This window comes from Neltuma alba, unplaced genomic scaffold (assembly GCF_004799145.2).
Source record: "Neltuma alba isolate B1F8T4 unplaced genomic scaffold, ASM479914v2 tig00011126_pilon, whole genome shotgun sequence".
Taxonomy (NCBI): Eukaryota; Viridiplantae; Streptophyta; class Magnoliopsida; order Fabales; family Fabaceae; genus Neltuma; species Neltuma alba.
In genome coordinates, this window is record NW_021635862.1 from 38,200 (window position 1) to 62,180 (window position 23,981).

The 23,981-nt window shown below is 38.4% G+C and overlaps 4 protein-coding genes across 10 annotated transcripts; 2 read left to right on the top strand and 2 right to left on the bottom strand.

The window, feature by feature from the left end:
* The first annotated feature begins 5,283 nt into the window (after nucleotides 1-5,283).
* On the top strand, nucleotides 5,284-8,016 carry LOC114761564 (probable trehalose-phosphate phosphatase C). Its single transcript, XM_028950963.1, has 11 exons — nucleotides 5,284-5,295; nucleotides 5,629-5,695; nucleotides 5,812-5,931; nucleotides 6,087-6,227; nucleotides 6,324-6,395; nucleotides 6,486-6,614; nucleotides 6,756-6,809; nucleotides 6,955-7,056; nucleotides 7,136-7,213; nucleotides 7,310-7,450; nucleotides 7,557-8,016. The coding sequence occupies exons 2-11, from the start codon at nucleotides 5,660-5,662 to the stop codon at nucleotides 7,707-7,709; spliced, it is 1,026 nt and encodes a 341-aa protein (XP_028806796.1). The 5' UTR covers nucleotides 5,284-5,295; nucleotides 5,629-5,659; the 3' UTR covers nucleotides 7,710-8,016.
* Nucleotides 8,017-10,984: 2,968 nt separating this feature from the next.
* On the top strand, nucleotides 10,985-14,179 carry LOC114761565 (abscisic acid receptor PYL8). Of its 5 annotated transcripts, none has more exons than XR_003742167.1 (4): nucleotides 10,985-11,361; nucleotides 12,446-12,661; nucleotides 13,152-13,507; nucleotides 13,596-14,179. XR_003742167.1 is itself a non-coding variant. In XM_028950964.1 (3 exons), the coding sequence occupies exons 1-3, from the start codon at nucleotides 11,218-11,220 to the stop codon at nucleotides 13,368-13,370; spliced, it is 579 nt and encodes a 192-aa protein (XP_028806797.1). In that variant the 5' UTR covers nucleotides 10,985-11,217; the 3' UTR covers nucleotides 13,371-13,868. The 5 variants fall into 5 exon arrangements, 1 of the variants encoding a protein (XP_028806797.1); XR_003742169.1 differs by having other exon boundaries at nucleotides 13,152-13,487; XR_003742166.1 differs by having other exon boundaries at nucleotides 13,591-13,868.
* Nucleotides 14,180-15,305: 1,126 nt separating this feature from the next.
* LOC114761577 (polypyrimidine tract-binding protein homolog 2) lies at nucleotides 15,306-20,721 on the bottom strand. 3 transcript variants are annotated; one of them, XM_028950978.1, is made up of 12 exons: nucleotides 20,585-20,721; nucleotides 19,832-20,037; nucleotides 19,412-19,621; nucleotides 18,437-18,454; nucleotides 18,212-18,274; nucleotides 18,053-18,126; nucleotides 17,351-17,446; nucleotides 17,152-17,209; nucleotides 16,834-16,938; nucleotides 16,656-16,737; nucleotides 16,445-16,557; nucleotides 15,306-16,183 (listed from the first exon to the last, which is right to left on the bottom strand). In XM_028950978.1, the coding sequence occupies exons 2-12, from the start codon at nucleotides 20,015-20,017 to the stop codon at nucleotides 15,824-15,826; spliced, it is 1,365 nt and encodes a 454-aa protein (XP_028806811.1). In that variant the 5' UTR covers nucleotides 20,018-20,037; nucleotides 20,585-20,721; the 3' UTR covers nucleotides 15,306-15,823. The 3 variants fall into 3 exon arrangements, with proteins under 3 accessions (XP_028806811.1, XP_028806812.1, XP_028806813.1); XM_028950979.1 differs by lacking the exon at nucleotides 18,437-18,454; XM_028950980.1 differs by lacking the exon at nucleotides 20,585-20,721 and having other exon boundaries at nucleotides 19,412-19,617; nucleotides 19,832-19,969.
* A 1,524-nt stretch (nucleotides 20,722-22,245) lies between these two features.
* Nucleotides 22,246-23,926, bottom strand: LOC114761572 (uncharacterized). Its single transcript, XM_028950971.1, is given in 4 exon segments — nucleotides 22,246-22,533; nucleotides 23,058-23,309; nucleotides 23,571-23,779; nucleotides 23,782-23,926. Coding segments are annotated over 4 exon segments (894 nt in total).
* Between the last annotated feature and the right edge of the window lie 55 nt (nucleotides 23,927-23,981).

Here is a 23,981-nt window from a genome sequence, read left to right on the forward strand (position 1 = left end):
AACATTATGTCTCGTGAAACTCGGATCCATTTAGGCAAGAGACGTCCACAAAAAATTTTCCAATTTTCCAAAAAGGAAATACCAGAAAACAGCAGCCGTGGAAGCAGAAAGATGCGTTTAATTTGCAGCAAGGACGAAGACGGACACAATCTGGGCAAGCAGAAACACTTTTAAAAAGTATTTTTATTTAACACATAATATTTTTTTTACATATTTATTACATATATCTTAAAATTATTTTTAAAATTATGATTTATTTTTTATCTAAACACCTTTATACCAGTAATTGCATACAAAAAAAAAAGGAGTTGAAAATAGCAGTTAGTAGAATCCCAGGAAGGGCCCCACCTCTGGGCACTTGTCCTCGTTCCTCCATCTATAAATACTCCCCCTTCTCCCTGCTTCTGTCTCCCCCCTCCTCTCTGCATCTCATTATATTCCTTCTCTCCCCATCATCTTCCATCGGTAAGCTTCTCCTCCTTTCATCTTCTTGTATTCATATTCTCTTCATCATCTTCCATATTCGTTCCCTCATTTTGCATTCCCTTGATTTTGTTTACCATAATTAGCTCATTTCTCTTTCGTTAGATTCTGTTGGTTTCTTGAATCTGTCGGTGTGGAATGTGTTCTCTGCAATTTCAGTTCACAGTTTCATCCACCGCCGCCCATTCTTTATCATTTTGATTGAAATTCCCTCTCTCTCACGTCTCTCATTATTGATTCTAACCGCCACCTTTTCCTTCTTTTTCTTTGTTTCCTCTTTATTAAATTTATATATATTATTCGGTGGTAGTTATTTTATTCCATTTTCGTTCCCCATTCGCTTTGATATTCGCGGCAAATTAATAGTTCCTGCACCGGTATCCACAAAAGCGGTTGGAATTCGTTTTTTGTTTTCCTTTTCCTCCCACTTCCCTAAACGACCCGCCCTCTCCCACCGTTTCTCAACGCGCTCCTCCTCCCGCGTGCTTCGCTTCCCTCCAATTTTCACCAGGGGGGCAGCCCCCGCTGCTCGGAGGTTAGTGTCACGCGCTGTTATGTTTTGGCCGATGAATCCTGTCACTCTCGGGTGCGTGTCTTTCTCCGGTTAAGCAGGTTTTTTTCCCCTATTTTTTTTTTAAAAATTTTTTTTACCCTTGGGCGTCAATGGTTATGCAGATTCTCCAAGTGTCAAGCTTGTGGGCCGCACACGTTTCAAACGTGGGCCCACGGTTTGACTGGGCCTTGCTGGTCCACCTTCCGACATTGTTTCAGGGGCGTAGGTTTGGGAGAGACGAGCGCTGTGGGCACCAGGCGTACGGGAAGTGGCCACGTGCGATCAGATGGTGTAGGGATGAATAAGCGGAGGCAGGGAGATGTACGTACATTCGGCTAAAACAGCCTGGCAATGGGTGTGGAAAATAGTGGGGGGCAGAGGGCCCTAGCTGAGGGCACAGGCAGCCATGGGTGAAAGGACATTTACCTAGGAAACGGTTAGGAGGTAGCATAGTAGTACTTGGGATAGGGGCATGTTCTGATAGCCACCTGTTTCATGTCAGCCTCTGTTGCATGCACTTTGATTACTCGTGTCAACTCCTCACAGATCTCAGAGACTCAGATCTCTCCTCCTCCTCTCTCTCTCTCTTCCCAAAGTTTGGAATAACTAACCTCATGAGTGGGGTTTCTCTTTTTTTTTTTTTTCTTTTTTGGGGTTAGCTTATTCCGGGACTTATTTTTTAAAGGGACTTCTCTCTCTGTTTTTTTTTTCCCCCTGCTTTGGCGTACTGAAGTTTTAAGGGTTGATCTGCATTACTAGGAACACACAGATTTCAACTAGTTGTGAGCTTCCATTAATATATCTACATGGGGTTCTAATTTCAAGAGCTGCATCTTGATATTCTAGGAGTTCTAGCTAGTCACATATACTTATCCTGTAAAAATCGATTGCTGGATTGTTTATCTAGCAGAGATATAGTCATGGCAATTTAATATAGCCAACGCGGATATATCTACTCTCTATAAGATTGACGAAGGAAAATTGATTGTGGAGAAGGGTGCAGCATCTACAGTCAGAACAGAGAGATAGCATCCCCGAGTTGATGGTTGCCTAAAAATCTCTCCTTTTTTTGTTGGGTAATAAAAAATTCTTTCTATCTCTATGTCTTGTTGGTATATAATACCAGGATTCATTTATCTATCATCTAAGTTTGTTTTCTTTCAATTTTTTTGATCACTAAATCATCGGCAGAGGATTTGGGGGTTGGGGGTGCATCCCAGAGCTAATAGTCTGTTGTGGGAACAAAAGCATTGACCTTGATCTATCAGCTATACGAAACCTTTGTGTTTCAACTCTAGGCGGCTGTCCTTGTACGTAAACTGCCCATACCAGTCCGTTCCATACTTGTTTATTATAACTATGATATCTGGGTGACGACTGGGTAAGCTTACGAGGAAATCTTTCAGATCCACTTGGTGTCTCTAAGTAAGACATGCGCTGGGCCCTTACCATTAATTAATCGTTTGGACTTATTCTAACGTGATTATAATATGTGTGACTATGATATAATAAATTTATATATATACGGGCCTGACCACACATTTCCCAGAATACCATTTGAGCTGGTTATAATATTCTTCTTAGAGAGAAGTTCAATCATATTCCGTAGATCCAAACTAGTTTTTTGTAATATACTTTACTTTACCCTTCGTCCTGCGTAGCAAGTATGGCAAGTCTGGTAGGCTGAGGAATTTTCCTGGTAGACCAACCTACTCAGAGACGTGTCATCCTCTAAATTCCCGGATGCTTAGGCTTTTTGTGCCAACCATTTCCTTAAGTGACACGTGAAATATCTTTGTCTTCTCTGATTAATTAGTATTAAACTAATATCCCGGAGGTTACATTTTTCATCGTTAGTTTTTGGTTTTTTTTTTTTTCCGTGCTCATACTTTCGGCTTCAAAAGTCAAGTCCTTTTGCTCTTGTCGTATCCTTCCCTTTCGCTTTTTTAACTGATAAAAAAGTGCAAGTAAATTTCTGGTTTCATAGGCTACACGTGTAATCCTGGTGCGTGGCATTTGTCTGCTTCTTCTTTTTCGCTTTGTTTGCTTGTGATCTTTCCATTTCATTTTCTCTCTGTTTTTTTTTTTTAATAAAAAAAGGCTGCTCACAAGCTTATGGTTTGTTCTTTCTGAGAAGTTCCCCCACCAAGCCTAGCTTCCAGCCTGTTTTTGTTTACCATGGTTTCTGAATTCTGGAGTCTGTGGGTATCAGTCGTGTTTGAACATAAAATTAGAGAAGATACAAATTAAAGAAACAAGAACATGGAAGAGTCTGTGGGTATCCCCTATCAGAAAGCAAATAACATGACCACACTCTTGGGCGCACACATGGATTGTTAGCAATCATTCCCACAGTTGGTCCAAGTTTAAACTTTAAATATATTTTTTATTTTTAATTATAAGGTTGGTGCTATGATGGGAATCTTTCATTATTTCTTTTTCATTCAGCAATTGACTTGGAATTGCATTCTTCATATTATTTTAGTGCTTTTTTTTCCCAAGTAAAGCTTAAGATTTGTTTATTGAATGGCAGGTAAAACCTATCATTGTTTCTACGGAAATCATTTTAGACTCCTATCATTGTTCTAAAGGAAACATTTTTATTCAAGAAACTTGTTTCCTCTTATTTGCACGAACCTCAAAGACAGCACACGGATGCTGTAGTAGTCTGGCTTCGCTGCATTTGCTTTTGTATTCTGTATCATACTCATTTTTTTATAGTAGATATGGTAAACCATTTCGTTAACTTATATATATGGACAAGGCCATCTTAACTGTGGCTCTGTAATAATTGTCCATAACCAGAGCAACACAATTTCCTGTTCACCATTTGGAATCTTGTTTCGTTGGTCAAGCACTCTGTTCCTTCGTGCCAGGATGATCCTGCAGGCCAAGGAATTATGTTTCCTTAAACACACATATACACTGGAAGGTCATTTTCTTAATCTGCTAGTTCGTCTGTATCCAACTGACCATATTGTTCTTACTGTTGCTCTCGTGAAACCCTGACATCAATTGAAACCGCATCAAACTCTAGTTTATAATGCAACAAATAAAAGATTTTCCTAGTTAGTTATACTGTAAATATATATGTGAATTAGTCAAAAAGAAAAATAAACTGAATCAGTTGGAAGGTGGGAAGTTTGGTCAAGGGAAAGAGGGGTGGATCGTTGAGTGGAGCCAAAAAGGTAAGGGACAGAGAGAGATTGATTATGCCCTTGATGTAGGCTTAAACTTGTAGCTTTTTAGCTTGTGTCACTCTCATCCGACTCAGAATCGACTAATACCTTACTTCAGGACGCCAGGATCTTTCAAATCTAGCCTTTATATATATATATATGGGCAATTCGTCATTTCTGCTGTTGTTTCATTTATATGAGTGCTGCTCTTTAGCTTTATCTTTCTTATCGTTTACACTTGTACTTGCTTTTGTTGTTTAGACCAAACAAAAGAAAAATCGTCCATCTTAGAAAACGACCTTAATGTTTGTTTGCTATTTGGCCCATGGAAAAGAACATCTGTAAGCCATGGCTTTATTACCAACTGCCTCATTTTAATGCTGGCCTGGCCATAATAGATTACCTTTCCATGTCAAATTTATTCTTGAACTTGTTGGACGAAAATGACTTCCACAATTTTTTGTTCGTTTAGGCTTTAAATATTTGAACTGACCAGTATGTACTTGATTTTGATTGGCATGTATTTTTTTTTTTTTAAATTTCATTTGTTCGATAGAGAAACCGACTTCCTAGCTATTATTTTATGGGTGATGTTTTAAATTCCACTTGGTGATGGTGGGGGGATTAATAGATTTTCCCTCAGTTCAAGAGATTTCCATCCAAGAGCATCTTGAAGCATATAGGAACAAAATTTACTGTTTTGGAGGACAGTTATCTGAGTGTCACATGGAGAATAACATTTGATCAGAATTTTTTTTTTTTTGCTTGAATTAACAATCATTGAAATGATCCTATCACGTCGTAGATGAATGCAAACCACGCACGCATTGGTAAGTAAAGTAGTAGTATATTATCCTGCTTCTATCACCAAATTAACCCAAACAAAACAATAAAAAAGCTTTCGCAATTGCAATCTATCAATCAGCAAAACTCGGACAAATATTGAATTGCCATTGTTTATTCTCCACCGACTAAAAACAGTCACCGCGTCACCAGATATCAAATAGGATTTTACAGGTTGACAACTTAAAAACAAATACAGAATAAAAAGGTCTTCAATCATTTTTTTAATAGTTCAAAGTTCCATCGACGGATGAGGTGGCTTTGGTATGGTCGTCAGTCGCTTTCACCGACTCCGATCGTGGGGCCCACCTCGATGTCCCCTCAGTTGGGCCAAAACTATGGATCCCGAGTTTGTTTCAAGTTAGTGTTTGGGTCAAGTACTGGGCTTTTGGCCCATTGAATTGTACACACGTAGGCCCATCTGAAGAGCAGGCAAACTCCTTCGCGGGGGATTACTCTTCTTTTTACACACAGTATTTATACGCTGAGTTGTTGTATTATTAATGTTAAGGATTAGATTATATTTCTGTTCAGTCTATAAACTCGAATCCATTACTGTTCTGTTTGCAGGTAATCAGCGCTGGAAAGTTACAGGGTCAATATGAAATACATGTTTCTTTTTATTGTCACTCTCAGGGTAATCATCGAAGCAGGCCCCTTTTCATTATTGCTAGGCGTAGGATTCTTAACTAAACAGTATTATAATCCTTAATTTCCCTCTTGCCTGTCCCCCCCCCCCAGCTTCGCACACAGATTACCAAGAAGAAGCTAAGCAAGCTGCAAGAGGCAATGGGATTCCAAACACCCCATTCAAGTAAACCCAAAGTGCAACCTGTTACCAAACCCATTCCCTCGTCCTACGATTCATGGATGGTACGTTTGAACACAATAGTAAGGGATTTGTTTTCTTTTGAAGAAATTTAAGAAAAACATATATATACTCACAATTGCCTAGGAACACACTGACCAATTCATGAAAATTGTGGAAGTTGATAATAAGATTCATAGGTGTATGACTTAATGAACAGGCGAGGCATCCTTCAGCGCTGCGTTCATTTGATAGACTGATGAAAGCAGCAAGTGGAATGGACGTGGTTGTGTTTTTAGACTATGATGGCACCTTGTCACCCATTGTAAATGACCCTGATCGTGCTTTTATGTCTGAGGAGGTACACACATTTTTTTTTTTTTGGCAATACTCTTCCTGTGTAAGACTTTTCTTCATCTGAGTGTAATGTGGATGTGGTGATCAATCTTAATGCCAGATGCGTGCAGCAGTGTGTGAAGTTGCTAGAAATTTCCCAACTGCAATAATTAGTGGAAGAAGCAGAGACAAGGTGAGTTCAGAGCAGACTCAATTAATATAATTAGATCCTCATAATTATTATACTTTTCTCTATTCTTATTCTCTGCATTTTGACATGTAGGTTAAAGAATTTGTCAAGTTAAATAATGTGTATTACGCTGGAAGTCATGGGATGGATATAATGGCACCATCAGCGACAGCTAGATCCTCTGATGGCGACCATTATAACATGGCCCTCGACACCACTAAGGTGAGTCACTCGATCACTGTCTTGATCTGATTTATTCTGTTCTTTTATTATTTGTTTGGCCCTCCGACATGTGTACACATGGATTTACTCTCTTCTCCCTATGATTGACTCATTAGCGTAAATCTGTGTCCTTTTATATAGGATAATGGGGTTCCCTTTCAACCTGCGAAGAAATTTTTGCCCGCAATTCGAGAGGTGAGATAAATTCAATGGGCACGCGTTCAAGTGGCTTAAATGTTCTTTATTGCTTCATAGTTGTTTTGTTTGGCTTGAATAATCCCAACCTGAACAATTCTTAAACAATTACTTTGGGTGTTGGACAAATTTTTGTGTAAAACAGATATTGAAGGTATTAGAGAATAAAATAAAAGGCATACAAGGTGCAAGGATAGAGGACAATGGATTCTGCATTTCTGTACACTTCCGGCAAGTTCAAGAAAAGGTAACCTTACTGTTCATCACCTTTCTCCTAAAATATCAAGGCAGCATGCAATTATAGCCATGTCACTTTCTGTATCCAGGACTATGTTGAATTAGAGGAGAAGGTGAAGTCCGTGCTTGAAAAACACCCAGACTTTTGCCTAACTGAGGGTAAAAAGGTACAAGAACAACATGTCCTGCACAGATATATAGCTACTCTATCAAACTTATTGCTTTGAGTGGTTAATGATCAAAGTATTTAATTCACAATATAGGTTCTGGAAATAAGGCCATCCATAGAATGGAACAAAGGGCACGCCCTGGAATATTTTCTGGACACACTAGGATTAAGCAGTTCCAGCAACATCCTTCCAATCTACATTGGTGATGATCGAACCGATGAAGATGCTTTTAAGGTTTGAATTTGAGCTGGTGGCTGTCGTCATGATCATATACTATCCTTAGATGATATGTCTCTAATAGAAGTAACCAACGTGATTTGTACATGTGAAAATTGTGTAGGTGATACAGAAGAGAGGACAAGGCTATCCAATTATAGTATCTTCAATTCCGAAGGACACCAAAGCTCTCTACTCTCTGCGAGACCCGTCAGAAGTGCTAATTTTCTTGTCACGTCTGGCGAAATGGAGGAAAACCATTATTGGCTTGAATTAACTTGGCCCATGAATTTTGGTTAAGGGACAAGTTAAGTCATGAAATTTCGAGTTTTTTTTTTTTTTTGGGCAGTGCATATAACTAACTACTTTCCCACTGTCGATTTTGAGAAAAGTGGGTTAGTTGGGTTGTAGTTGTTAAGCTTTTTTTGTATATTTCCTACAGCTTGTAAATACGGTCCCAGAAAGAGTGTTACTGCTCTGGCTGCTATAGAGCTTTTATCTCTCAAAGCAGCCCATTGAAAGACGCCTGTAATTTAGACATGCAAGAGTTTGCTTAATTATAGTTACGGGTGTTAAGTGATTTTGACCTTTGACTTTTTGGTATGGAATTGAGAAAAGAGAAGTACTTGTATTTCGACATATATACATATATATATATATATTACTTCAAATTAAAGCAGCTAAAATAAGCAGATCAGAACACAATTTCTCTGTTTGCAAAGGAGGGAATCTGTACTCTCATGGTAACACTAGAAAACAGAGAGAAGCATTAAATCCCAAGAATATGCGTACAGTGAATGCGTGCGCCTAAGTTTAAACAGTCCTAAGAAAGTGCGTTAGGTTTAGGAAGGACGGCTAGTATTCCTTTTGAAAGTAAAGTACACAAAAAAATCAAGAAGTGTCAACCAATATTTTTGTTTTCAGTTTGCAAAATAAATGCTTTGTGTTATATTGAAAGTGACTGAAAGAAAAGAGACGATAAATGCAAGGAACTAAAAAATGGAATATAAACTGCACAGTAGACAGTAGCACACACACAGATGTATAAAATAAAACCGTTATGTTAAGAGTTTTGTTTTATGGGATAATCTTTAAGACTTTTACTATTGGTAACAACTCCGTCTTATCCCACAATGATGAAATTAACGGGCCGTTCATTATTAGTAGGAAGTGATGGAATATAAGACAAAGAAAAAGGTACTTTTGACATGGGAAGGAAACGACAAGCATGGAAGCCAAGCGACCCCATACCTCGAAAACAAAACACGAAGCCAAGTTTCAAACAACACTTGAAAGTCGCATGAGAACCACAGAAAGGAAGTAAAGGAAAAGGAAAAAGTCTTGAAGAATAGTCCAACGAAATGAACAGAGATAGAACTTAAGAAGGATAGGCCTCCACGTTACGGCACCTGTCTGGGCTCTGTTTTCCCTTTCAAAGGGCCAACATCAACCTGCTCTCCCTCACTTCACTATTTAACTGCCATGTTCATGCACCTTCAAAAGTCTCTTTCAATTTATCCATTTAAATATTTTAAACCCACTGCATCTTTAAAATGAACGATAGCAAATTGCTATCAATAATAAATACTCTCACCATTATTAATATACATTAATTTTTATGGCAAGTTATATTAATAATCCGCGATTTTTTAAGATTCCGTTAGGATATATCTGATCAAAATAAGAAATTTTGTGCCCTATTATCTTCTTCTTCTTCTTTTTCTTTCTTGTGTTGGCATAATAGAGGTGGGAGTTCAGGCGGGGTGAGCTTATTCAAAACTCGATATAGAGAAAATAGCCCTATTGGTTAACACACAAAGCTTGATCTTAAACAATCAAGTTCACAGACCAGTCCACTAGCCTTTATTTATGTTTTCTCCTCCGAACAAGATTATTAATTTCGACGTGGATACACTCATAAATTGTGCAATTCAAGTTCAACACACAAATACACAACTCTCTAACAATCAAAATAATAAAATACAAGCTTCATACAAATTTTGCAATGGAAGTTTAAGACACAAATATTGATAAACTTGTAAATAACAGTGACATAGCAAATAACAAGCAAACACTAACTTAAAAGAAATTAACTGAATTCATCAAAATATCAAATCACATTCAATTTTATATCCTTCATCATTTTTAATATAATAATCTTCACTGAGGTGCGAATTCGCCAACCCACAACCTACAAGTTGCTCTAGGCCCACAATGAACCGAGTGAGATGATAAGGGGGGGCAAACTTCCTCTTCAATCTTTTGGTATAATTTACTTGAAACTTGGACAAGTTAGTTAGTTCTAGAGTCCGTATATGGGTTGGGATTTTTTATGGCGGAAGTGCAAAAGGTTCAAAAGGGTGGGGAGAGGCAGACCCACTTTGATTGGTCATGGAAAAAGGGGTGAAAAAAAATAAAGGAAAGCAAACCCATGAAAATGCTTGTTGTTCACGAGATCTATGAAGCTGAAAATGTCATCTTTCTCTGACTACGGCTGCTCCTTATGAACTAATAACAATTTGCATGTGGGGTCCCTATTTATCATCTTTTATGGCATTTTCTACCTTTATTATCATAGGATAATATATAAAGAAGAGGCATAAAAGAATAATCTCTCATACACAATAATATTCTTTTAGCATAATTTCTCCGTAATTGTTAAATATTAAATTATTTAATATTGGCTGAACCGATTCTCATTTTTACCCATTAATGTTCATATAATTATCCTTCATCAGTAAAACGGTGATACCCATATATGCTCACAAATTATAAGTTATTTATTTATTTTTAATGACAGAAGTCTCCTGAAAGTGAACTGGAGCAGATAGGTGAGAACCTTTTAGTTTCACAGATTAATCCATTCAATGCTCACGGGCATGGTGCGAATGCCCTTTGCCATTCGGAACAGAACTACAATTCTAAGTACACATCATCATCATCATGAGAGAAATCAACGTATTTATCAATTATAAAAAATTATGTAAATTGAGATGATAAACCTGAATACCTTTGAGATTTCTTTATTAATTTGTTTCGTTTGCCACTGGCTGAATTAAGTCTCTTTAACGCGGCCTTCAACGGCCTAAGCACATGCTGCGCCAGAAATAGGCCATCAAAAATGGGAAAAGAGACCAGGGAACATTCACTTCTGTTTTTGACAATTACCAATAAAGTTACTCCTTTGAATTGGGGTGATAATTCCGTCAAAGGTGCTCCATTCAAATACCTTATATCAGAAGATAAACGATCTTTGTCCAATAATATAGCCGGGATGATTCCCGAACGGTTTTGATGAAGAAATCGTAAATATGGGGTGAAGTGGAGGGTAATTTAGTCGGAAAAAACGACAGGAGCGGAAACGGACAAAGCGATGGCGTGTTTGTAATAATAACACGATCAAGTGGAAGGTGTTTCAACAAAATTGATTGATTTACCTTTTTGTTGTTTAATATCATTTTTGATGTCACTTTAATAATCTTCTTTCCATAAAAAAAAAAAAATCATTTTTAAGATAAAACAGGGGACCTGCGATGCGGTAGTTCATCGATGGCGGTGACTCTCATACGCATCTTATTCCCCTGAAATCGGTCCCTTTTCTGGAAGCTTCCACCTGCGGCGATCTTAGCTCTGTGTGACCCAAATCGACGATTTCGTGCGTGGCAGCGCCGATTCGATCCTGCACCCTAATTTCATGGTGGTTGTTGGTTGTTTCTTGTGGAGATTGAAAGTTTTATAGTTACAGTTACAGGTTGTGTGGCATCGGTTCTTGCTCGGGGAGAAAGATGAATGGGAGTATTAATGGGTTTGGAAATAGAGGATTGAGCAGTTTGGAGTTAGAGTACATAAGGAGGCACCATAGACACGAACCCGGAGAGAATCAGTGTAGCTCTGCTCTCGTTAAGCATATCAAGGCGCCGGTTCCTCTGGTAATCACTTTATCCCTATTCAATCTTTGCGCTCGTGTTTCTGTGTTCGATTGTAGTTGTATGTGTCTATGTAAAGATGTTTGCGTGTGTTACTATAATCGAGATGTGCTTACTGCGAAATTGGAATGTGTTTGTCTTCTTAGTTACAGAATCCCTTCTCTGAATTTTGATTCTTGGGATCGGTGGATGGTTTGGAAGGTGGAATTACCAAGGTTTTCTGGGATCAGTGTTTCGAATATGTTGCTGCTGTTTATGCCTTCTTCTTCGGTTTTTCCCCCTATTTGGGAGAGAGTAGAACTGATTGAGAGCAAAAACGGGGTTATGACCAAGGTCAATGAATTTGAACGGATTTAATTGAAAGCATTTGAATATTCTGACAACCCCCCCCCCCCAAAAAAAAAAAAAAACTTGAAGAACTCATCCTGTTTTTGGTCTCTTTGGGGGGACATGTTTCTCAAGAACACTTGATCTACTACAATACTATTACTTTTTTGAGGCTCCCCCAGCAGCTGTTTGTATTGGGTCATAGCTAAGTCGAGGATGATTTATGCCAAAGTTCTTTCATTATTCTAGCAGAGCAAATAGCATTCCTGCACCAGTTAACGCTTTTCTCACCTTTTTTGCACACCCGACAAGAAGAATTCAGCTATCTTTCCTTCGCTTGCAAAATGATCCATGGTTCCATTGATTGAAAGATATTGTTGAGGGCCTTTGCAAGGTTCTTGATGGTTGATGCTCTGCAGTATAGTATATATTTAAGTCTAACTGGCTAGCTTTAATTGCTGTCAAAATAATATAAGATTTTGCATAATTTATTTTTCCCCTTTAATGATGGGTGAACCAGGCAACAAGCGAGAACTGGCAAACGTTCTGTTTTACCCTAGCAAACCCAAATTTGTTCTCTCTTTTTTGGTCTTCTTTGTTAATAGGGCTTCGTTTGCTTCTTCTTCTTCTTCTTTAAAAGTTTGGCATGCTTCTTGACAACATTTTTATCTAATGCAGAGGTCATTTTGATTTGAAGGTTATAGTTAATTAGGTTGTCTCGGGATTGCTTGCTTATGGTGTATTGATTTGCTTTCTCTAGGTATGGTCTTTGGTGAGGAGGTTCGACCAACCACAAAAGTACAAGCCTTTCGTGAGCAGGTGTGTTGTTAAGGGTAACCTTGAAATTGGGAGTCTGAGAGAAGTTGATGTTAAGTCAGGGCTTCCTGCTACTACAAGTACTGAAAGATTGGAGCTTCTGGATGACAATGAACATGTCCTTAGCATCAGGATCATTGGTGGCGATCATAGACTTAGGGTATGAAATACCTTCTTATTAAGTAGTGATTCTTGTTCTGAGCATTGGAATTTTTTATTCCTTGTGAAAAAAGCATCAATCCATTTTGAAGGGAGCTCTACAATTGCATCTTTTGTGCATCATTTGAGGTACTCAAAATTTACATTTTCTTTATAATTTCTTTGAGGCGAGCAGCAACTTAAGTATTTAATCATTTTTTACAGTTTAAAATATCTTTAGGAATATCGGTACCAATACGGATTATGGAGGCCTTTTAGTTGAGAATTGATTGATCGAGTACCATGTTTTTATTGAATGCCTAGGTATATTTTGTATAGGCTCGTCCCTGAATTAAACGATTGTCGAACCCCATAAATGAAATGATTTTGGTTTACTGGTAAATTAATTGCAAATGCACAGTTCTATGCTGTTGACTCGAATAACTTAGCCTTTCTCTTCCTGTAAATAATGGTTTCGGCTAGCAATCTAAGAAGTATCTTTTAATCTCCAGAACTACTCGTCTATCATGTCTCTCCACCCAGAAATTATCGAAGGAAGGCCAGGCACACTCGTAATTGAATCTTTTGTGGTGGATGTACCCGAGGGCAACACTAAAGACGAGACATGCTACTTTGTTGAAGCCCTAATAAAATGCAATCTCAAGTCACTTGCTGATGTCTCAGAAGGGCTGGCTGTGCAGGACCGCACTGAGCCGATTGATCCGATGTAGAAATGGATGATAAGGAGAGTTAGAACTTGGCTGCCATGGATGAAGCTTCAGAAGCTTTCCAATCAGGGAGGGCTTAGGAGACAGACTGGCAATGATTCCGCCTCCATCTATATCAGAGTAGCAGTGCTGTTACTATGGTTTGCTATTTCATATCTTCTTTGTTATGTGTTCTGGTCTATGTGTTAATTAATCAGCATAATCAGAGTTTGTCTCAATCCAGTGCAGTGTAAGGAGAAAGACCAGGCGCTTTTGCGTGGCCTTGGGTTTTGTATATAAGTGCTGGTGAGTATAATTGTTTCCATCGGTGGGGTTGTAGTTTCAAGTTGAAGTTGCAGTGAATTTATCATTTGGTGCTTGAAGATACTTCTAGCGAACAGATACCAATAGCGTTTAGTTAGTGGTTAGACATCATTTGATTCACTAATTCATCAGCGACTTATGTGGAATGCTCAATTATAAGTGGGTTCAAACCCTGTGGTCTACGGATGTTCGAGTAAAGAGTGGCTCACAAATCGCGTGCAAGTGTTGTACGTGTGGGATTCGCCTTAAATATTGTTGCCATGCCAACTAGAGCTTGCAACCTCGGCCCGGGCTTCAGAATAAACAAAACATATTTGATCAATGAGGATACAAAGAACTGAATAGCTACGGGAATGAACATGTCATAAGGGCAAAACCGAAAGACCTTGCGCATCGTGAGCAGGACTGGTTGCCTCAGATATGCTCGAAATGCGTAACCAAATTCCTAAAAAGAATTTGATAACAATGGAATCCACCAAGTTGGAGGAGCTGCGGAGTTGAGAAGGGGAAAAAAAATTTTTAAAAAAAGGGGGGGGTGTTTACCAGTGGGGCTTCTGTTGCCGCACTCTTCCCTTCCGTTTTCCCCACATCCTCGCCCTTTTCCTACCCCCAGCGTAATTCCTCAATGCCAGTTCGCGACTCAGCCTTCTCACTGTCAGCATCAACTTCGTCTACCCTCGGTTTTTCAAGGACTAAAGCCGAAGTGGCCTCCGCTATGCCCGAAGTTTCCCCACCATTTCTATCAATATCCGATTCTTATCATCTCCCATGAAATTTGATTTAGACAGTGAACTCACTCTGCCGTCGACATGTAAAATTGGTCAATGTACCGCTCAGGCGAAGGCGCAAGTTATGTAATTCGGTGCTGACTGCATGAATATAATAACATTGTAAGGGACGAAGAATGGTGTATGAAGCCGTTGCTTTATGGATTTATGCGAGGTTTGCAGCAAAGTGAAGCTTGAAAGTGTTGTCATTGCTAGGGCTTTACGTTTATCACTGAGCTCACTTCCCCTCGCTAGAGGACGTTGCCTTATCGTCGGTATCCAAATCGCCGCCTGCATAAGATTCTCGGCCGTTGCCGACGTGTCTACTCCAACCTCCATCCTGAAACAATTATAACTAGGGGATAGGTTTTTAGACTGTTTTTGGCCGGGTTTCTTCTGTTTATGCGATTGTGTTCTCAGTTTTACGCAAAAATAAAAAAAGAGAAAACAATTCTAACTTTTAATATCTTTTTCCAAAAATAACTGTCATTTTAAATTTTAAGCATCAATTTTTGCAGACAGTTTTTTTCCTTCAATGAAGCAATGTTGCTGTGTAATATACTAATATTACAGATTTTATGATATATAGTATTTTTGTTTTTTAGGGTGGGCAATATCCAAGTCTGCAACTCGAAATAAGAGGAGCCCTTCAGGAACTTAATAAGATAGTTTTCAGTGTAGCAGGACTTAAACATGCGACCATTGGATTAAAATCCCAATGCTCTACCACTTGAGCTATACACTCAAAATAATTAAATAAATACAGTAGTAAAAGAGTGAAAGAGAGTCTGCTTTGTTCAAAAATAATAAGACAATCAATAACGCTGATCATTAACTTTGGAGAGAAACAAGTTTTAGGGCATTGTAATTCCTTGAAAAATCCTAGAAGCGGAAGCAAGTTTAATAATGTAGAACAATAGGGATATATACACAATTTCTGATTAAGTATAAACAAACCTCGCTGACAACCCCATCCCATAAACTGTTTTAACACTCGGACAAACTGCTTTCACATCATTCAGCTACCAAAAAAATCCACCCAAAAGAAAGACTGATAATAATTCTTGGCTACATATCACGTCATTGAACTTTGAGTTTTGAAATTATAAGGGCAGCGGACGGGAGGAAAATAAATTAAAAATGAACTTGTTCCATGGTATGTCATTTGTGAGTCAACTAGAAGGTCCACACCAATTGCTTACAGAACTCCCAAATCTCAAAAGCAACGAGAGATAAGGAGAGAAGAGAGAAAAAGGAAAAACGAAGAGGGGCAGATAAAACGCGGCCTACGCGGACTCATAATCATGTCAGGCCAGTGCAGGGCAGTTGAACCCAAAATTCAGAGCTCTAGTTCTGCGTTTACTTGAGGTTCATGTGAGAGACATACTATCGGATGTGACCAGATCCATAGGCAGGCATTGTTGATGTAGGTGGGACTGAACTATGGCTTGGATATTGCACCATTCCAGGGGCCATCGGAGGCGGCATGGAGCCAGGTGGCATGTAATGATTATTCTGCATATGTGGCGGCATAGATTGAGGTCCCGCTGGAGCAGCGGATGTAGCCCATCCGGCCTGAGGCTGGTGCATCACAGGCTGCTCAGGGCCTGCAGCATACTGAACCCCATTGTATTGAACAGCATGACCTCCCACAGGGACCGGATGTTGCCCCAATATAGGGGGCTGGGCGTCCACAACTGGTGGTGCATTAGGAATGGTATAATCTCTGCTCCTATCATTATTAACCTGTAAGCACGCAAGCCATCAACATTACAACCCTAAAGCCACCGCTAGTAACATGCATCTCTTCGAGAGGAAACAGCCCATAATATATATATATATATATATAAGGTTGGTCAAATTGTTTCTCATCAATCCCTTCCACATAAATCGACAAAAGCACACACCCCCGCAAACACAAGAGCAGACTTTGCTTACATAACCAATTACCACTTCTTTATCATTCAAGAATATAGTCAAATAGCTCCTTATTTTATACCAAAGTACCTTTATGCTAAGATCAGTATGACGCGAATATGAGATGTGTAGCTTGCAAAACCCCCCATCATAAATGCAGTGGCCTTCCAAGGCTTCCTTGGCCACAACAGCAGTCTGTACGTCTGTAAACCATGGCATATAAACATCTTAAACAATAATACACACAGTATACTTATTTTCAATCAGCCCAGATGAATACGACTTCCGCATACAACCTTACCTGGGTATTGAATCAGAGCCTGTAAACCACCATTCTTGTCAAACATTGCAATCTTTTGGACAGGCCCAAAAGCAGAAAAAACCTGCACAGTCACGCAAGGGAAAGTAAAAAAGGATCTTATTCACTAGACTTCCAGGTCAAGTTGAACTCTAAAGTAAATTATAGTGGTTTAATATACCATGTGCAAGACATCCAAGGTTACTGCATACTGCATGTTTTCAATAGATGCAAGAAGAACATTACTCTCAGGCTCTAGCTTTTTCCCATCCAAACCCACACCAAACTGCAATAACCAAACACATATCTCAGTAAACTGCACGTCAGCAAGCATGGAAACCCTTCGCAGTGGGCTCACACCTTGCTGCTGTGCATGCAGGGAGCATTCAAAATGAAAGAATTTGAAAAGCCCAGTATTGCTCATTCAAACAGGGCAGAAGATACATATATAATATTGATACTCCCTCAAATTATACTTAAACTCCCTCACAAACATTACCTGTCCACTTCCATCTATGGCTGACGAAGCAACAGGAAGGTAAGGATTTGTGTAGTCTCTAGAGCAAGAAAAAGTGCGGTTACAATAATGAAAAAGAAAAAACAAAGATTGCAGCAGAAGTAAAATAGCTCAAAAGCCGCAGCAAGAAAAAGTACATAGACAATAAAAAAGGAAAACTGCACAAAAGAAACCGCAATACCTGCTCCTGTGGCTTTGGAACTTAACACTTAAATCTGTATGTCCAGAATACGTAATTCTGAGGTTACATGGTCCCACGTGCTCAGGAAGCAGGTACCTGATACCAAGATAACACAATAATAGCCATCATAAGTCAACAAAACCTTTGCAACAATAATGCATTGCAGGCACAACTTAATCATCGAAGCAAAGGGATGTGCTAATAACCACTAATTTGCAGTCAAACTAAACACCAAAGTCGTCCAGATTCAGACCTTTAGTAGAATTGGGTGAAAGATAAAAACTTGACACTAGTTCATAGAACTCAAGCACAGTCATGAACATGAAATACGATATGAACCAGACAAAGAGAACTGCATAGAACTACAGGCAATGGCTCATATTATCACTCGCAGGCAGGAAGGGTTCCAGCCTCTTTCGTATAATTCAAGGGCCGATTAGTTACTAGTCCAACAATCTTGATAACGCAACTAAGCAACTTTCTTTTTAACATTCAAGATGGTGTTTGAGATGACATAACTAACCATAATACAAAGAAATCTAAAACAACACATACAGATTCATCAGATATAGACTATTCTAAAAGGTGAATGTGCAACAATCCCACTAGTGATCTAATTCGGCATATATGCACCACATCTACAACCTTCAAGTCAACAGCAAATGAACAAATACCATGCCGAACAAGTAACACAAGCGATACCTAGGTATGCTTCTACCATCCAAAGCATCCTTTGCGGAAGTGGCTGTCTCTGCATCTGAAAATTGCACCAGGGCCTGAAAAATGGTATATAAAATAAGCCTGAGCTCACGTTTTATATATGCATTCGTCTCAATTAACAAAATTGAACTGCGAATAAACCTGGAATCCTGCTGTCTTTTCAAAGGTAGTAATCTTATGTACAAATCCAAAGGCTGAAAATACCTGCATCAGTGAATAACCCACTTTGAAAATGATACACAGATAGTTCTTATTAATTGAACATCAATCGATTAATCTCAGATGCCTTTTCAAGTTATGGTGTAAGACTGAGAAAATATATTAAATCTAGAAATCCACGTTCAAGAAATAAAATACATTACTTACATAAAATTTCCCCCACTTCTTCAATTACCACATTGTGCGGACAGAGGAAAAAAAGCATCAATGAGTAAAAGCAAACTGACAAAAGTATCAGAAAACATGTTCAAGCAAGATATTATATCCCCTTATTAGCCTTCAGAACAATGTTTCTGTTCAGTCTCTTGGTGTCTCACAAGCCTACTGCTGTAAGTAAAGACCAACAGAAGGGATAATGAAACTGGAAGGGGCAAGTATAAGGTTGTCAAAGGTTTATCTGAATCTGTGACACTGACACTTTTAGGAAGAAAAAAGTATTGACAAGGAGATAATTTTGCGAAGTGATTCAGCTTATATCATGGCTTTCAAAAACAAGCTTGCTTCACCAAATTAATTACCAATTTGAAGATCAAATTATCTGTCATAACTTAAATTCAAACAACGGCTGTATGAAATAGATTACCACCACAAGCTTTCTCAGCTACAAATCACGTGTTAACCAAGCATCTACCAAAATTTAAAGGAAAAGGTTTGCCTACTTGCAGGAAGACTGGTGAAATCTCAACCTCATGAAACAATATTATTAACAAAATTAAAGTACTGAAAAGAACACAGACAGCAACTGAGTCTACAAAACAAAAAACACAAGCAAAATACCATGACAGATCACGAGTTGCCAAAGTTTTGTATACACAAGAGGACAAAACAAAGCCAATCAACAGCCTAAACTATAATAACGGTAGGAGTTGTTGGGAGAAGAGGGAAGAAAGAGGCAGTGTTAAGGAAAGGAGAAAAGAGACAAACACACATGCGCTCTTTCTCATGCACTAAGCTGCCATCGAAGATATTGCCTTGACATGGGCCTGCTGATTCATTTGCATACATGTCAACAAAAGCTTTCCATAGCATGACAAAGCAAAACCTAATCACAAAACTAAACAACCAGCATCCTCATGGTGACAACTGTATATTTCACGAACGAACAGCCAAGAAATTGCTTACCAAGTGCAAAACATCAATGCTGACAAGGCGTGCATCAGCACCCTCAATTGTTACCAACAGTACATTTCCAGCAACATCAGCAGCAGTTTTGTTATTTACTATTTCTTGCCTATTAGAATATTGTAGATACACAGTTTTTCCCCGTACTTGAGCAGGCTCCGAGGATGATGCATAATATGATATCATTGCAATGGCTTGATTCAGATCTGCCTAAAAAATATAAAATACACTATTTGTCAACAACACGTATTCACCATTTCTTTTTTTCTCCCCCCCCCCCTTTTTATCTTAACAATTGAACACACAACACACAGCACAGGTTCTAACCTGTGACCTTCCTCAATGAGGAAGGGTTGTATGCCATCATGACGAATGGTTAAAGGCTAAATTAAGCAAAAAGAAAAAACATAATCCACTCACAAATTCGATAAAAGCTTGATTCCGATTTGCACCAACATTGCACTTTGTGTTCACAACTTTACCAAATGGTTTCCCAAGTTCAATCAGTTCTTCTTCTGTGCACTCCCACGGCAAGTTTCTTAAATGAAGCACCTTGGATGGAGGCTGCGTGTACCGGAACTGTGGTTGACTAGACACTGATGCCATTTCAGATGATAATCCTGAGCCTGTTGGAAGGAAAGAGAAAAAATTGAAGTCGCTTGGACTACAAACCATTCACAATCATATATCCTGTAAAGGAAGCATAAATAACTTCAAAAGTACAGCTAACTACTTCCTCTATAACCATTAATGAAGTCAACAACCATTTGACACAAAAAGGGGCATATGATTTTACCATGACACGAACAGATGGGGCGAGAGACAAGGGGAAAGAGAGCCAACATTAATAATTTATGAAAAATCACGCTGCAGCCGCAATTAAAATTCCGAATATAAAAAGCCATAGATAGGATGGAAAGGAAGACATGATAACGATTAAAAGGACGTCCTCGCAATTAGAAGTCAATTCACATAAACGATTTCATGTGTTAACAATACGCCCATGTATGAACAATCGATTCTAAGCTGTTAACCAAAAAAAAAAAAACGCTTCGTCCAGTCATGAATTAGGATATAGATTAGCGCCAAGGAAAAGAGGATGTGGAATGAGGGGGGGGGGAACGAAAAAGCAATGAGAAGAGATCGGAAAGCAAAACAAGAAATAACGATTGCCTGAAAGAATCGGAAGAAGAGATGCCCGATGTGCGCGGTATTGCCCAGATTAGGGTTCCGAGAAGACGCAAACTCCTAGTACGATGAGAAAGAGAGAAGGGTCAAGGAAGGAAAGGATCGTTTCGACGTTGCCACAGTCCATTCCTTTTGGTGTCCCCGTGGGCCGTGGCTCATTAGAGCAGTCTATCACTCTATTGTGGATCAACCCAAAAAAAAACAAATCATGGCAAAAAAAATAAAAAAGTTGTTTTAATTAACTTAAATATGTTTAATTATTTCTATCATCCGAAGAAACAAATAATACCTGATTTTTTTATCATCAATATAAAATATTAAATCTATACAGATTATGTTATTTTAAAACTCATGAATTACGACTCACCTAAAAATTTTCACAATGTATGTTATGTTCTTATTTTAAATTGAGAAATATACTTTAGTGTTGTGTTATTAATATAATAAATAGAATAATATTTTAAGGCATTTTTTTTGGATAATAAAATTTTTGGTTGCTTAAATTTGTCTTAATCATCATTTTTTTTAACAAGAGTCTTAGTCATCAATTTACTTTATGAAATTCAATTTTCCTGCAATTTTATTTTTAAGTTAATAGTTCGACCATATATGATTATAAAATTGAATTTTATAGCATAATAAAATAGAGCCAATAGTAAGAAACCAAATGTTCGCCATCCCTTAAAACATTTACTGTTGTGTTTCTATCAAGCTTGAACTTTAAAAGTTTTGAGATTCATGCGGCGGTTATATATCTAAATATATATTTGTTGTATATATATTTATCAGCATATTAGTTTATATATCAAGATGTACATTGCAGTGTTATTATTATTTTTCGACCTCAAAAAGTGTCGTTATTATTAAATAAAAATAAAACAGTATTTTAATTACTAAAAATTAATTACTTAACTTTATATAGGAGGTTAAGGCATTTACTTCCCAATCAAATCGAATCATGTGCATTTTTTACATATTATTTACCCTATAATAATTTTTTTATTAATATTATCAACACTTTAAAATCTACATGTTTTGATTTGACTGGATAAAAATATATTTAGTATATAAAACTATGTAGATAATTATTCATTTTTTGTTAAACTGGTATAATTTAAAAAAAAAAACTCAAATCTAGTTTAAATCCTCCTAATAAACTACTCCTCTGGTCATATTTATAAAACACTTTCAACATATTTCACATTGACTAAAAAACGTTAAACTATATTAACTCTTCATTAAAATATAACAACTATTCAACTTTATCCCTATTTAATATATATACTTTAAAAAAAACTATCTACATTATAATAAATGAAAGATAATATAGTACATTTATGGTCAAAATTTAATAGAGTGACTTATAAATAGAACCAAAAAAACTTTCTCTCTCTGCTTTATAAACAGAAGCAGAGGAGTAATTAATTTTAAGAACACGCCTCTAGTCTCCTCTCCACACTGTATTCAGCTCTTCTTGTAAACAGAAAACTCGGGCATCCCGTCAGGCAAAGGCAACATTAGTTATTAGCCATTATGAATTGTAAGTAATCCTCTCCACTACCGCATAGCAAGCAAAATTGGTTACAAAAGGGGTGGGCGAAACAAATATGAACAAAATAAACAAAAAAGAGGGAGTGGTGGCCGCATCATGGAGTAGTGTGAGTTGGGCCAATAAGAACGTCCTTGTAAGGAGTTGGAGCAGGTTCGACGATTTTGGCGTCTTCCACATGAAGCCTTCTCCTTCTCTGATCTTCCAGAATCAGAGGCACACGTCCTTCCCTCTCACTCATTAGTCGCTCCTGTGCCCCACCCCGCAGCTTTTCCAGCCTCAGTCCATCGGTTTGTTGCATCTTGAACACTTTTACTACATTTGTCAATCCTCCCACGAACAGCAATATGCTCCCGAATATCCCAAGCCACACCCAAGTCCCACCCTGCATATCCATCATTAACCAAGAAAATCATCACGACAGAACCATCATTATTCATCATTATATCCCACACAGCATGTAATTAGAAACTAGATCAAACTTGCTGTTTCCAAAGTTAGAATTTCCTATTTTGTGGTTCAACTTGATCCATGGCTGATATGATTTACTAGAATCTGACATTTGTTAATCAAATGAGTTAGACCAAACCATATAATTATTTCGCTCGACTTGAAGCCTCACCGCCCAACCAAGTTCTTACAAGGACGTCGTATCAACATAAATAAACAACTTGATCTTCAAAAAGTCAGCTAGCATGTTAGTCCATTTTACCCAAGGGTTTTGTTTTGGGGACAAACGGTGAATAAGCACAGCAAGTCAGCATCAAATTGTTGATTTGGTCTTTCATCAATAACACTGCCTTGTGCTCTGGACTTCTGTCTCTTCATAACGCATGATTAGCTGGATTGTAGAGACATCAAGCGATAAGCAACTAAAGGAATTAGAATTATTCATAGAACACTACTTACAAGCAAGTGGAGGCCATGGCGGATCACACTAGACTGCTCATAATAATTGAGGATAGCAGCAAGCAAGAACAGCAAACTTCCCGTCAGAAATGGGATGTGCACACTCTGCTGCAAGATCTGAACATGCCCGTCCGCTCTCTCATAGATTTGGCATGAATTGTGGATCGATCCTATCACCCATAACACAGGCCCGGCCAATAGCAAGTTCAGAGCATGCCTCTCCAATTTGAAATAACCACGTCCTTTCTCCTCCTTCATTTTGTGCAATAACCACCCCGCTTAACATCAACAAATGTAAATTTCACAAATTATTAATATCTAATTACATATGAAGTGTTTAAGATTAGCCTATCATGTCAATTTCAGCGGGACATGTAGGGGAGCTACACACAGTAGTTTAATCATCCAACTTCACCGCTCGACCAATATGTTTCTGCCTCAGCCTCTCTGAGAAATTGTAAGAAAAAAATTCTTTTAAGAAAGTAATTGAGAGAAACTCCCTTCATGTTTTACCTGAATGAAAATGAAGAAAATCCCTAGAAAGGAGAGAAGCGAACCCACGGCCTGAGTTATTGGAACTCCAAACTCGACCAGTGCAAGCTGAAGATCGAACTCCATCAAGGTCAGCAAGGAATCGATTCCGGCGAGATGCGCGATAAGATCGTGGAAATTGACAATGAAGATGAGGCCAAAGGCAATGAGGAGGAGGACGAGACCGGATTGGGTTCGGAGGAGAACTGAGCCGCAAACCCGCAAGTGAGTACTACGGCAGCAAACAGATAAAGGCCCGCATTAATATACTCGTAGCGGTTCATGGTCATCCCGGGTCCATAAGTCCGGAAATCTCGTGCCGATGCGAGCTTCACCATTCCGATCAGAAATTTCCAGCGCGGCAAGAAACGGTGCTTTCGCGTGCTGGAGAGG

Bases quoted from the DNA above. Each gene is read 5' to 3' on its own strand.
- LOC114761564 (XM_028950963.1), top strand. From the start codon at position 5,660: ATGAAATACATGTTTCTTTTTATTGTCACTCTCAGG. The intron at 7,214-7,309 runs GTACAAGAACAA...TTCACAATATAG, and splicing joins GCCTAACTGAGGGTAAAAAG to GTTCTGGAAATAAGGCCATC. The intron at 7,451-7,556 runs GTTTGAATTTGA...AAAATTGTGTAG, and splicing joins CCGATGAAGATGCTTTTAAG to GTGATACAGAAGAGAGGACA.
- LOC114761565 (XM_028950964.1), top strand. From the start codon at position 11,218: ATGAATGGGAGTATTAATGGGTTTGGAAATAGAGGATTGAGCAGTTTG. The intron at 11,362-12,445 runs GTAATCACTTTA...TGCTTTCTCTAG, and splicing joins TCAAGGCGCCGGTTCCTCTG to GTATGGTCTTTGGTGAGGAG. The intron at 12,662-13,151 runs GTATGAAATACC...TTTAATCTCCAG, and splicing joins GTGGCGATCATAGACTTAGG to AACTACTCGTCTATCATGTC.
- LOC114761577 (XM_028950978.1), bottom strand. From the start codon at position 20,017: ATGGCATCAGTGTCTAGTCAACCACAGTTCCGGTACACGCAGCCTCCA. The intron at 16,939-17,151 runs GTAATGTTTGTG...TGGTTATTGCAG, and splicing joins CCATAGATGGAAGTGGACAG to TTTGGTGTGGGTTTGGATGG. The intron at 16,184-16,444 runs GTACTTTGGTAT...GCGTGCTTACAG, and splicing joins ATACTGATCTTAGCATAAAG to GTTAATAATGATAGGAGCAG.